At 39.4% G+C, this 14,355-nt stretch overlaps 1 protein-coding gene and 1 long non-coding RNA gene across 12 annotated transcripts; one reads left to right on the forward strand and one right to left on the reverse strand.

Annotated features, from left to right (window-relative positions):
* The first annotated feature begins 395 nt into the window (after nt 1-395).
* On the forward strand, nt 396-2,584 carry LOC131334804 (uncharacterized). Its single transcript, XR_009202284.1, has 3 exons — nt 396-1,477; nt 1,509-1,982; nt 2,106-2,584. It is a non-coding gene; the product is annotated as an uncharacterized LOC131334804 (long non-coding RNA).
* A 503-nt stretch (nt 2,585-3,087) lies between these two features.
* Nucleotides 3,088-14,355, reverse strand: LOC131334795 (uncharacterized). 11 transcript variants are annotated; one of them, XM_058370046.1, is made up of 13 exons: nt 14,143-14,354; nt 13,922-14,047; nt 13,085-13,198; nt 10,794-11,708; nt 10,400-10,490; nt 10,235-10,308; nt 9,846-10,026; nt 8,940-9,686; nt 8,547-8,848; nt 5,966-6,075; nt 4,600-4,750; nt 4,005-4,157; nt 3,088-3,486 (listed from the first exon to the last, which is right to left on the reverse strand). In XM_058370046.1, the coding sequence occupies exons 1-13, from the start codon at nt 14,182-14,184 to the stop codon at nt 3,352-3,354; spliced, it is 3,141 nt and encodes a 1,046-aa protein (XP_058226029.1). In that variant the 5' UTR covers nt 14,185-14,354; the 3' UTR covers nt 3,088-3,351. The 11 variants fall into 11 exon arrangements, 10 of the variants coding, with proteins under 10 accessions (XP_058226029.1, XP_058226025.1, XP_058226026.1 ...); XM_058370042.1 differs by having other exon boundaries at nt 8,940-10,026; nt 10,794-11,705; nt 14,143-14,353; XM_058370043.1 differs by having other exon boundaries at nt 5,966-6,072; nt 8,940-10,026; nt 14,143-14,353.

Genomic DNA, 14,355 nt, shown 5'->3' on the forward strand with positions numbered 1-14,355 from the left:
CAAAATGGAGTTTGTTTATTGGAAAGTTTAGGCTGAATGTAACCATAGACATATTTCTCTCTTTTTTAGCTGTGACCTACTAACCACTACACAATTATTTACCCCTTTTTTTTTTTTTTTTTTCTTTTTTTCTAATCTTTTCAGTGTTTTGTGTTATAGAAAAGCATAAAAGCCAAAGGAAAGAGCCAATTAGCACAACTCCAAACAATAATGCAAAAGTCTAGGTAGGCTGATTGTGAGCTCCAAAGGAATCTGCCTTTTCTATCTAATCTTTTTGATGTTGTTGTGAGACACAGTTTTTATCGACAGTCGTGATATAAAGTAGTCTGCATAGAAGCTAAAGGAAAGAGACAACCGCATTAAAGCAGCTTTTGTAAAAGAAAAGTCTAAAGACACCGCATTTTGACGTCATATTTTTTTATTTTATAGACACAAGTGTAGTGATTCACGCATATGCGTGGTCCGTGTGGAGAAATATCACGCTTGTGTCTATGAAGTAAAAAATATGGGGTCAAAATGCGGTGTAAGGAGCATTACTCTTTTGTAAATGCATACAAAGCAATGGGCTCTACGCTTGACATCTCTCGTTGGAGCGAGGGAGTGAATAATGGCATCTCATCAAACGAAATAAAATAACAAAAGCATCTCTGTGGGAAATCAGAATACACGGGAAGTGGCCCCAAATACAGCCTGTCGAAAAGCATTGGAAATTCAAAGGGATTTAAGTTAGGCAGGGGTCTTAGCTCATTGATTTAATCAGAATTTTTCGGCTTAATCAACTAACTCATGAATAATATTAAGCTGATCGAAAAGGGAAAATTAGGGAAGTACACACTACTATTTCGCATTTTAATTCCGAAAATCAGATCATCCTTCAATTTCTTAAAATATATTTTAAGCGATCCGATTGGATCAAATTTATTTTTTGATTTTTAGTGTTATGAATGTCATGACGATATATAGTAGTACTAGTCTTAAACAGGAAATGGAATGGAGTTTGTTTGAACACTACACACCAATATGAAACTACAACAAACACCTAATCACTTGAGCTAACTTGTAAGTTTCAGTTCGGTCTTTTTATATCAAATAACTTGACTATTCGAGAAAATGAATGGCTCTCATCAAATCACAAGGTTTGGAGGATCGAAGGAATATTCTTGAAAAAAAGTTACTTTTGATGAATTTTTTTTTTTTTTGGATAGTACTTTATTAAAAGGAACTAGTCCAGAGGATCGAGGGAAAAATCTCAACAAAAGCAAACAGCAGAGAATACATTAAGAAAACCAAAACTTAAGGCCAAGGATTAACTAATTCCCACTAGCATGGCATGCGCAATCTCAAAAGGGGTGCCCATCCGTTTGTATTGAAAGATAAACTTGATCTAGAAGCAGCCCATGTGTTTTTCATGAGCCACAACTTGTCTCAACAATTAATGCTGGCTTGAAGATACCATTTGGAAGTTTGCTAAGGCTAAGTTCCATTCACACCATTTGTTCACACTATAGGTTCCATTCACACCATTTGTTCACACTATAGGTTGTACAGTGCATGAATTTGTGTCGCTTCTGCTTTCCAACAGTTTACTTTTTGCACATGAAGCACTCTTCCTTGCAAAGACAACTAGCAAGCATGGGTATTATTTTAAATAAAAATAAAAATTGATAAGAGACATTGAGAACAGAAAATAAAGTACCTGTCTGTTTTCAGAGGTTTTTTTTTGGGGTAGATCGTAGCCAAGGGTGGATAATAGTGTAATGCAGTTACTGTAGATTCATATCGGTTGGTTTGGTAATTGCTAGTATAAGGCACGGGTAATGAGCAGTATCTATTTAAAGTTTACTAAATTATGAACACAATTATCGTGGGTCACGCTTGCCAAAAAGTTGTGGGTTGCTATCTGCAGGGCCGACCTAGAGGTAAGTTCAGCAAGCCCCTTGGACTTGGGCAACCCCCCGGGCTAGGGCGCTGTTGGCTTGTAGGTAGGTCAACAACTCATACTTAATGCTCTCTATTTGTGTGTGATGCGGGTTCAACTCTTGTGCCAAATATTGGTAATTTTTTTTTTGTACCTTGTCACTGAAACTTGGCTGCTTTTGGCATAGTTGCTAGAGGTAGTGGTGGACTAGCTCAATTGTGGCGGTGTGGTTCCTCAGCGTTGGCTATAGAGCCATGGGCTTTGCTTATTGCTTGTGCGGTGGCAGTGGAGGCGAATTTCCCAGTGGTTATTTTCGAGTCAGATTGTAAGAACCTGATTTCATGTATCAATGATCCAAAAGTGCAAGCTCCGTGGGAAATAGATGGCGATATTGAAGATATCAAAGACCTTGGCGACGTCTCGGCAGTGGTCTTTTGTTTGGTGCAGTCATGAGAAAAACAAAGTAGCTCACTGGATTGCATTGAATTGTCTTAAAGAGAAAGTTATTATTTCACACGGGTTGTATTCCGCCCGGGCTAAATGCCATTTTGGTCTTAACTTTTGAGTTTCTAATGATCATATCCAAAAAGACAAGGAAAAAAAGAACTAGTAGTATTTGATGTACATTAACTCATTAGTAATCGAATTTTTCGAAAAGGTTTAACATCTGTAACGTTTGAGGAATGTGGATTCCAAGTACTTTGGCTATCTCACATCTGTAACGTTCGAAGAACTAAGGACAGAGGAGGGGTCGGGGGTGAGTCTGGAATATTTTTAATTTCTTGAAACTTTTTGCTAACTATTTCAATCGTTCTTGTCTTCGGCGATTAACCTATTCCAGAGCAATCTAGTGATTAGCCTATCTTGCTATTCGAAGCCTTCACTCGGGCAGCACTTGAAGCTGATTCTGGCGTCCTCTGCACTCAAATCTTTCCAGATCCTTGATCCTAAGAGACCATGTCAAACTGTGGTCGCAAAAAATGATTTTGGCCACCTCAGTTTCTAGCAGCATCTACGGGGTCTTGTTTTCAATCGTATTTTAGCACCGGATCGCTGGTTCTTACCACCTCAGTTTCTAGCAGCATCTATGGCGTCTTGTTTTCAATCGTATTTTAGCACCGGATCGCTGATTCCAAGCTCCAATGCCAAATGAAGGTGGGAGGGAGAAATTTCACACAATTTCAAACACTCTTCATTTATAAAATTAAGAAAATACAAATCACTAATCTCTCGAACACGCACATCACACTCATACAGTTGGGGGACATCCCCGGACTCTCTCAAATACAGTACAAAAGCATATTACCTTTGAAATGTCTCCTTATATGGTTTTTTCGCTAAATGAAAAAGAAAACCATACCATTGTACAAGTGCCAATAGTTCTTTGAATGCACCATAAGCCACAGCAGCAGCAGCAGCAGCGAGAAGGCATTTCATATTTCTTCACTCAATGCCGATGAGGATGGAAAATCTAAAATGTTGATGGTGGGCAGAGGAGAGTAATACTTGTTCTCCAAGAAAGGAAGAAGCTTCCCAGCATGTAAGCTATTTATAATCCAGCTAGCAGGCTGCATTACGTAACCAAAGATTATGTAGAGTACGTAACAATTGATTGTTAGAGTACGTAAGTATGAAAGGAAGGAAAAAAGGGTTGTTTGGCCATTCTTTTATGACCATCACCGAACACTTGGGGGAGTGTGATGCTTATTACGCTCTGTTAGTTTCAGCAAATGATTTTCTCAAAACACAACTGTGTCTAGTGGTTGGTTGCACCCTGCAAACAATGGTGCTCGTGATTAGGGTAGTGATGGGAGTTGGTGCCAGCACGAGCAGTGATGGGTGGCGGGATGGTGGTTATAATTGAGAGGTGACGATAGTTCTCTGATGTGGTAGTGGTGCTGTGGAAAACGATTTTCATCAAAAGCAACTCATTTTCTTTTTCGAACACCCAAAAAAGACAACTCATTTTCTGTTGAACATGGAAACAATTTCCGTTGATTTTTGTTTTCTGCCTCACAAAACACCACACATGTTCAGCCGAAACACACGGAGTGTGTTAGCTAAGCTATTTAGTAAGAGTACCAACCATCATGGGTATCTTCCTCTCTGAAGCACAATACTTCAGGTGACGCGAAGCCCTGTTCTCATCCTCAGTGACGATAGCCCCGACAGAAATTTTGCTGGCATCAAGATTCTGGACCAACCACTGAAGGGTTTTAAAGACCAGGCCACCACCATGCTGGAATTCCAAAATAACAGGGAGAACATGAGAGTGACATAAACATGCATAGGCAAATAAAGAGAACTAGCAGTCAACAAAAGCATACCCATATCAGTTGATTGAAGTTAATGATGTATTTGTATTGATAACTGGGTGACCAGACTAGCTTACACCTTGACTAATCCCGGGCCTTGAAGTTAACAACCGGGAAAAAAATGGCGCCAAGTTTTTTTTTATGATTTGAGACAAACGTGAGAGCTTGGGGAAAAGCCCATTGCATGCTCATTACCATTTACCCACTTGGAAGTCTTTCAATTAACAAGAGGTTTTCTTGAATTCAGTCTAGGTGGAAATAAAACCATTAAAGTAAAGGAGGATGAAGCATGTGTCCAACTAGAACTGTCAAACCCCCCAACAAATAGATAGAAGATTGATGACATAGAGAAAACAAGTCATCTACCTGGACAACTTTTGCTAGTCTGGTGCAGAAACTGTGCTTACCCTGAAGCATGACGCCTACTCTGTCAAAGATACTATTATGGTTACTGCAGCACACTGGCCGTCGTAGTCTCGTGTACTTTTCGCCAAAATGATTAGCTATAACCATATATCTGCATAGATCATTGCAGAAGCATGAGAAGATGTAGCTAGGATTTCAAGTACCTTTACACAACAGATGAGTGCCAAAGTGTGATCTGTGGAGATAGATTGGCTTCCTTGTGTTTGACATAGTATTTGGCCTGTGTAACAGGTATTGCCATGTAACAGTCTTTGTAGCGGGGAAACCCAATGGTAAGAATGTTTTGACTATACTTCTCACATTGTAAATGTCTCCAAGGATACCTAATAATCATTTTGGCACCTAAAACATGTTTTGTAATGGAAATCAAATTTTCATGTTTGATATAATGAAACATAATGAAAAATTCTTTTGAGGATCATGAAAAATGCTCTTAGATCAGATAACCTATCAATTTAAAGTAACACAGCCAGTATTTGTTGGTACGATGGTTACATAATTCGAAATAATAATAATTGCTAGGACCAGGGAAGCTATAATATATTGCCATCTACAACCTCATTCATTCGTGAAATTATGCCTAAGAATGACGTAGAGGACCCATTATCAAATTCATATGTGGCTCTTAATTCTCCAGTTAGTACCTCATGAAATTTGTAGCTTTAAAACAGCAAACTGGTAACATAGATACACAAAATTTAAATTGACAAACATCAAATACGAAATAATGTTACTTCAATGTTTGTGGAAAATCATTACATTTGGCTTGCGATTATGAAGATTCCATGCTGTACGGGGTAACTACAAACTCCATTTTTTGTGCTCCCTCATCTTTGAGAAATACCAATAACCAATAAGAATACCACAAACTGATCATTATATTTTGATTAATTAACAGGGTAATTCTAATGGCCCATCCTACACTAGAAGTTTGGGTGGGTGATATCACATCTATAGGAAGGGAAGGAGCAATCAACCCAAATGAAACACCATGGCTGCTGGCCCTCTTGGGTAGTTCCTGCGGGTTGTTACAGCATTTGCTCAAGAAATACTGCTTTATGTTATGAATTTGAGCCTACTGGCCTTATCCATATGACATTTTAACTCCATCTCAAATTTGTAAAGCTTTCTGAAACTTCAAATACTAAAAAGTGCAAGCAAAGTGTCAATATTTGAACGTCTACTAGATTGTACTTGCCTACTAGATTGTACTTGATATCATCACTACCGGTATGAGATGCAGGAGAAGAAAAAGTAGAACCAAAAGATTATGAGTGGCAGTCAAATATAGAAGTATAGAACATACTTATCGGGAGGTAAGGCAGAACCAGCTGCTATGGAATCAGTAAGCCAACTAATGTTGAGTATGTAGGCATTCACTGCACAGCCATACAAGAACTTGGTTGTTTCTAGCTGCTAAAGACAAATAAATATATTTAAAGTAAGACATTAAAAACCCAAATAAAAACTAAGAATAACATAAGCTAACAGACTTGGCAGGAAACCACGACATAATAGATGTAAAACAGTACATTGATATACCAGAAGGCAGAATAACAAGAACACACTCATGAACTGAAAAGAATTACTCCAACTCTTTAAAGTTCAATCTCAGCAGAAAGTTCAACATCGTTTGTACTCAATAGTCCTGACTGCTTGACCACTTTTTTTGTATATTGTTTCTTATGATGAGCTAATGCATGCCAGCATAGAAAGTACATTTAGCTAGGTTATTGGTTTGGAACTTGGAGCTCAGTACATGATTTGCAAACATCAAACTGACAGAAAATACAAATAACAAGAAAAGATCAATCCAAACAAACAGTTTGGCATGTCGCACATGAGAACAGTGTGGTAGCACTTTCACTAGTTTGAATTCTCACAACCGCCAAGAATCATCCTACCCATGGGTAAACTATTCAATGATCTTCGTTTTTTGCAACATACACAATCATCCTACCCATGGGCGAAGGCACTAGGGTACAATTGGGGTCAAGTGACCATTTGTGCAAAGATTTCAGAAGAGACTGGCGGGATGGAAACGTCAATACATTCCTAAAGGAGGTAGAATGACTCTCATCAAACATACGCTTTCTAGCTTGCCTACTTATTTTATGTCACTATTTGTCATTCTGGTCTCGGTTGTTAAGCGATTGGAGAAGTTGCAAAGAGATTTTTCTTTGGGGAGGTGTGGGGGAACAGTTCAAGTATCATCTAGTTGATTGGGACACTATGTGTACTCCCATCAGAAAAGGAGGGTTGGGAGTGAGAAGGCTTAAGTTATTCAATCAAACCTTGTTGGGGAAATGGCTTTGGAAATTTGCATGCGAAAGAGAGAGAGATGGTGGAGGAAGGCGATTGTAGCAAAATATGGATGTGGGTGGGGAGGGTGGTCTACTCGGAATGTAAGGCAACCGTATGGAGTGGCGCTCTGGAGGGGCATCATGGACGGGTGGGATGCCTTCGTAGATTACACTCATATGGTGGTTGGCGACGGGAGCAGGGTGACATTTTGGAATCACATGTGGTGTGGGGATATAAGCTTGCGGGTTGCTTTTCCTAGTATTTATCTTCTAGCATGTGATAGAGATGCAACCGTAGCAGATTATCTTTCTCTTCATGAGGGGGTCATAGTTTAGGACATCCGTTTGAGAAGGCAAGTTCAAGATGAGGAGGAAGAGGCCTTGATGGCTCTTTTGGCTAGAGTGTATGGTATGCAAAGAATAGGAGAAGGGGGGGTTAAGATGCGTTGGAATCTGTCTAAATCAAGATGTTTTCAAGTGAAATCTTTTTATCAAGCTTTAGGTGGATATGGGAATGCCTCCTTCCCTTGGCAAGCGATTTGGAAGACAATGGCGCCATTGAGGGTGTGTTTTTTTGCATGGTGCGTGGCTCAAGACAAGATCCTTACTATTGATAATTTGATCCGTAGGCAGAGAATTATTGTTAATAGGTGTTGCATGTGTAAAAGGGATGTGGAGACGGTGGATCACCTCCTCATCCATTGCCTGGTAGCATGGGAGCTTTGGTCCGTGGTGTTTTCTTGGTTCGGGTTAAAATGGGCCATGCCGAGGAATGTTATGGAACTCCTTATTGCTTGGAACGGGGCTAGAGTGGGGAAGAGAAGGAAGCGTGTTTGGGCCATGATCCCTCTTTGTTTGATGTGGACTATATGGCGTGAGAGAAATTCGAGATGTTTCGAAAGGGTTGAAAAGCCTTTATTTAGAATCAAAAGTTTTGTGCTTAGCAATTTGTATAGTTGGGACAAGGGAGAATGTAATCCCTCCATTGATCAATTTTTAGATTGGTTTGAGCTTTTTTGTTGAATGGTGGCAGTGTATAGGGCCTTTTTGTGTAGGTGGCACCTTCTTTGTATACGGGCGGCATTCCCTTAATGCCTTCTTTCTAATACAATTGCTTACTTATCAAAAAAAAAAATTGACCATTTGATAGTTTGTAACTAAATTTTGCTATTTTGACCCCATAAAAAAATTTCTACATTGCCCCAACTTGTTTCAAATGCATAGAAATCCCAAGCGTTCTCTTCTTTTTGAGAGTTGATAGTGTTATGAATGAGGGTATCATGCATTGTTTGACCGATGTAATAAGTCGTTGGGACCAAGTATAAGTCAAAATTAGATTATAAGAGTATATCTATCTTATAATTAACCTCTTAATTTCTTTATATTTTTTGGACAAGTACATAGAAAAAATATATTGCATACAAATTTAATTGTTGACCCCACTAACAAAATTTCCTCGCTCCACCCCTGATCCTACCTTAAAGATTATGACTGCAGTGGACAACATAAGAAGATTAAGAAGTGCAAATAAGGAAGCCCAGTATAAACAGAAAAGACTAGCAATTTTTGTTTTAAGCAACCAACCTTTCTGAAACATAGAACTATGGGAAGCTGCTGGAATTTAAATCTTGAGATTCTCTTGCCCCTTGAATTTGGAGGAGATGGAATGTCACGGAGAACTATACCACCATATTTTCTAATTATTCCCTCCAATTCTTTTTCCTTCTGAATAGAAAAACCTGTAAGCAAGAATTCAATATCTCTGAATATCAGTCCCTTAGCAAGCTTGGCAAGACAATTTGTTTGATGCCTTTTGAGTTCTGGAGCTATAGACACACACTTTGGCTTGGAATATCTCAACCTTTTACCAGCTCTTGTAACTGAACCTACATATTTAAACATGACACATACGTATAACTTTCAGAAATGTTTCTCAAATTTAGTGGCCAAATGCAGCTTCGGAATTTAATTCTTAACCTCTGTTTGACAGTTTCAGCGTTTGGAGATTGTTCTTCGGCAGAAGTTGAATTTCAGTAGATGAGAAACGAACTCGTTTTCCTGGTGGAACCTCAGTATCACAAGCAACTTTGCACTTAAACTCCACTTCTTGAAGGTTCTTCCCATGTTGCCCAACATCACCCTTCCGTTCCACTGACTTTTGATTTTCTGCCCCACTGATATCACATGCAAATTTCTTAGAAGCCTGAAAACGGCTACGCCTACCTCGGTTCAAAATAAGAGGTGAGCATCTAAATTTCTCCATGTGAACCTGCAACCCAGTCCCATTATTTGCAGTTTCATGACAGTTTCTGTCCTGATTCATAGAATCTGTGACTAAATTCTGTACAACCAAAGGTTCAGGATTTTCCTCAATCTGTCTAGCAGTACTACATTTTTGCATGGATTTCAAAGATGGTAGTCCTGTTGAATCCCTCTTGCAGCCCATATTGTGCTCAGCAGAAAGAAACCCCGAAATGCATTCTGACGGGAATGAGCGATTACGATAAGTATTATCATTCTCGACAAAGGCACCACAGTGAGGCAATAGCATGCTATAACTTCTAAGTGAGTTCAACTGCCTGCGAATAGTGGGCTGAGAATCTTCACCATTAACTACTGAGACAATTTCCCGTTCCTCACCTACACATTCTGGGTTCAGACCTGAGGTTCTCTGAAAATTAACAATGCAATATTCTGACTCAGGCCTGTAGCAGTCTTCAGCATCTAGGTCATGATTTGGTTTATCAGCAAGAGTAGAACATGCATTTTCTGAAGAAATACTGCATGGAACAACAGAACAAAGAGGATCCACAGCAGATAAACTAGGGGACCTCACGACATCCAGAGAAAACAATGTACTCTCATCAGGTCTGCAATGTAAACCTGCGAAAGGTATGCTTGCTTGTGAATCCACGCGAAACCCTTTATCCTGTTTCTGCATGAATGAGTTTTCATCTGGAGCAATATCAGCGGATTCCGAGAGATAGCTTGTCTCACCAACCAAAAATCTAGAAACCGTCTTAGCATTTTCATGTTCCACATGCACAGAAGCATTTATTTCCTTCTGAGCAACAAAAGATAATTAACAAACTTAAGAAAGCAATCAAAGAAAGTATGAAATCTGACTTAAACAAGGAGGATTGTGATCTGGAATAGAACTGGGACAGCTATCATATTTCAACAAACTGTGTTTCCATTTTCTGCCACAATTTTGTGAAAGAAATAGATATCTTGTACTTTGGAGATATGATACACTATAATGAAATATTCACCTTCCACACCCAACCACCTAACCAACGGCTCTGAAACCTGTCGGGGCCTACAGGTGTTAGTTTATCATCTGTCTCTGAAAGAAGAAATGAAAATGACAAGGTAAGATAAGAATGCATCCTCTTGATCTGAATAGGGAGTAAGGAAAACAAATAGCAACATATCACCATTATTCACATAATTCCACGCCTGCTGAGAACTATTGGATTTTGCTTGAGACGGAAATGAAGTCATGTTCTCGATGGCAAAGTCCACTCCCTGCAATCCAAGCTAGCATCATTGGTGTTTCAAATTTTCTCCACAAACTAACCCAATAATATCTTCCACTAATAAGAACATACATTCACGAACAAGGGGTTCATGCATTTCTATTGACTGGTTTGCAAACAAACTCTTGAACTCTTATCCTAGAATATCCACAGAGGGAAGAGAATGTGGAGAAAACTGTGTTTTTTTAGAGGGGAAAAAAGAGCTCACGGTTTAATTTGTATTTAGCTCAGCTGTTATACGAAGAATATGCCAAACATCAAGAAAAAAAATGAACTACAACATTTCGTTTACCTCTGTTGTTGCTGGAACATAAGAATTTGCCAGAAATGGATCATGCAGTAAGGAGTCACAGTGAGATGCCACAACGGAGGCGTCTGAATCAGAAGTTAGATCATCTACCCATTTCCTTTGCCTGCCAAAATCAGTATCTTCTACTGGCAAGTCTTGCTCTCCTTTTTCCATGTCCAAGAAATATGTTGACTGTTGTTTTCCTGGAATATCATCACAAACAACATTTGGAGGCCCATGGCATTCATGTTTGTACTTGTCATCACCTCCATTATGATTTTGTGAACTAGGTGTATCTTTTACTTGAGATGTGACAGAGGCACAAGCATGCCGATCATCAACATTACTAATAGTCAAGCCCGCATCTCCATATGCATCAGCCATATGCAAATCATCACCAGATAGCAAATCTGTTTCATCCATATCCTCTGTGGAGAAGTGGAAGCAGTCTTTCAAACACTGCAAGCGTGCTTGCTTCACCCGAAGAGCAACTTCAAGTACAGCTGCAGCTGCCAAAGATTCTGTAGATGATGGACTCTTTAGCATGTCATTTATGACAAGAGCTTCAGATGCTGCAATTGAGAGTTCAACAGCATTATTGATGTCACAAACCATGTGATATCCATCATCTTCTTCACAATTCGTCTTGGCATCTTTGTCCTTTGAGACAGATTGAGGACAAATATGGTCAAGTGTTTCCTGCTGGGACGTGAAAGGTGGAAAATGTTTCCCACCAACATTATAACCCATTGTGAATTGATAGTCCATAACTTCTTGACAAGCTGACACATCAGTTTGCTGCACAGTTAAATAATTATGTGAGGCTATCCTACCTGCCTGAGATGTGTCCAAAGGTGAACTTGGTGTATTTTGTGAGGTACCATCCGCAGATAAATGAAGATGAAAGTTCACCACCTGCTGAGACAAGAAAGAGAATTAAAATGGATGGAGAACAGATTATGATTCTAAAATGGAAACAAAACTTTTCTCCAAGGGAAACATGGATATTATATTATCACCTCAACACAAAAAGAAAGGAAAATATCTCATCATATATGGTATGGGAAAAAGTTGTATTGGGAAGCTGGGTAAACTGAAATGATCTGGGCTGAAAAAAGTTTGTCTTCGTGAAAGCCTCGGGAAATTGGACCTGCACGGCTGTGGGTTAAATCCCTCACCCCAACCACCAGTCACTGTTTATTGAACTTGAATCCATATTTTATCACAATCATCTAAGTTGAGAGCACATAAAGACTTGAAAGAAATTTAAAATTCTGGCCTGTCAATGTGGAAAGCTACATCACACAATGTAAGAATCCACCAAAATTTAAGGGTGATTCCCTGTTAATGCACTCAGCCCTTACAAAAGTTAACTCCCAAACTAACAACCCGAGTCGTGAATCATGTGATGAAAATCACGCTAGATTCCAATTTATGTTGTCAAAATAATATCAAGTTAAGGAGGAAATCAATAATCCCTAAGCTAGAAAAGAACAAAAATCAATGAACAACAGAGAGAGGGGAGAGATAGAGAGAATTTCTCAATAGCAGTTTTTAATTATATATATTTCCTTCCTTTTCTAATGGCAGCACGCCAGGTGAACCTTCTTAATCTTTGTTTGAACCAAGAAACCCTTGACAGGTGAAAGCAACTGAGTGTTATCCAATACATGGCACAATTGCTTCCAAAGCATTGTGTAGAGGTACAGTATTCACAATCATCTTTGATGACCAATAGAAGTAACAAGCCACCTCCAACCATCACACTCTTAAATATTTGTTAACTTTGAGTGGTCGATTACTAAGAATGTTGTAGGCCACATTAAACACAGTGCATCACTAAACCCGTTGTAAGACTCATAGAACAACCCTTTCTTGAAACTTTTTTGAAGTAAACTAAATAACCCTTCTTAGAAAGTAAGACAATGTGCATGCATGGACAACCAGCAGGTCCGGCACAGACATTTATCCACAACTAGCATGTAAAAAGCATGTCCTGTATCCAATGTACCGTTTCCTGTGAATTTTACATTGGCTGGGAACAAAACCTTACAAACATCACAGAATATTTACTATACCTGGTATACCACTGTAACATAATTGGCTCAGCAATCAGGTTCTATCATAAAGCTTGAAGTTGTTATTAAAATTTTGTGGTAGATGTAAACCTGTAATATAAAGTTCAAGAACGAAACCTAATTCTATACACATCCCTATATGTGTACGTGTATTGGTTTATGGGCATGCATGTAAAGCCAGAGAGAGAGAGAGATCTAGTCTGCCAAAAAACTTACATTTCCAGAAGATGGAGCAAAACTAGCAGGTGAATTGTCTTCCCCTGATAAGAACAAGTGGCAACTCTTATATCTACCTTCATCTCTTGAAGACAGATCCGCGGTATTTCCAGTCTGTTGAACAATGAGAAAGCCCGTAAATGGTAGTGTAGAAAGTCCATTATTATATATCTTACTTGGAAGAAAGATTCAACAACAGAAGAAGAAGAAAAAGAAAAGAAATCTCCCAGAAATCTGCAGTGTCCATAACAAAAGCCTCACATGCCATGCAACATTGCTACATCGGCAAGAATCCTGATAGAACTCCACGTAACAATCTCGATCCCAAATGCATCATGTTGTAAGTTATATTCAATATACAACAGTCCAAAAGACATCACAAGCAAGCAATTACCAAAAACCTCTGCAATAATTGCCCACTCTTGAGAATAAAAGACACTATCGTGACAAGCCACAGTAGCATTCTAGACAACACATGGATTACAGAAGAGAACTTGTAATCCAATGAGACATTAAGGCTTAACCAAGGAACTCTAAATCATTGCACAGAAACTTGTGCTGCTAGCCTTTACGCCAAACTAAGAAGCATGGGTAACTGCAACGTACTTGTACCTATGGGTAACAGGACTGTACTGGCTACGTCTAAATATGTACCGGGCACACCAAACACATGCCAAAATCTTTCTCTACGACCTTTGTCACATCTCAGAAATACCGCAACGTATACGTATACAACACAGAGAATGAAGTTTTAAAACATAAAAATGCATTTGTTACAGTCGAACCCTAGCCGTACCGAACACAATAACAAGGCCGAAAATTCGGAAAGATACGAACCGTAAACCCCCTCTCGAGCTCGAGAGTAGTTTCTCCTCCTCCTCCGAGTCCAATGATGTGCTGCTCATAATCCGTTGGTTCACCATCGTCGTGTTGCTGAAGCCAAGCAGGAAGCCACGCTACCTCCTGCGACCATATATGAACTGGATTAAATCGCCCGAATTCGTTTGCCAGAAACCTTGTCGATATTTACGCAATAGACGAGAATAATGCTTGCTTACCTCTGAGAATTGAGGACGGCGAAACCCTAATAAGCTCGTCATCGTCGAACAGGCGGTTCTTCCGACTTCCAAGGCATCAGCCGCAAGCGTCTACCGAGAGTAGAGCCTGTAGAGGGCGCAGTACTCTGGGAGCTGAGAAGGAGATGGGGACTTCGCGCCAAAACAACATCGGGGGTTCCAAAAACAGGCGCGCTGGAGTCTCGTTTTATTACT

This window comes from Rhododendron vialii, chromosome 7a, assembly GCF_030253575.1.
Source record: "Rhododendron vialii isolate Sample 1 chromosome 7a, ASM3025357v1".
In the NCBI taxonomy this organism is placed as follows: Eukaryota; Viridiplantae; Streptophyta; class Magnoliopsida; order Ericales; family Ericaceae; genus Rhododendron; species Rhododendron vialii.

Bases quoted from the DNA above. Each gene is read 5' to 3' on its own strand.
- LOC131334795 (XM_058370041.1), bottom strand. From the start codon at position 14,184: ATGACGAGCTTATTAGGGTTTCGCCGTCCTCAATTCTCAGAG. The intron at 8,849-8,939 runs GTTAAGAATTAA...TTAAATATGTAG, and splicing joins GCTGAAACTGTCAAACAGAG to GTTCAGTTACAAGAGCTGGT. The intron at 3,487-4,004 runs GTTGGTACTCTT...TACGTAATGCAG, and splicing joins AGAGGAAGATACCCATGATG to CCTGCTAGCTGGATTATAAA.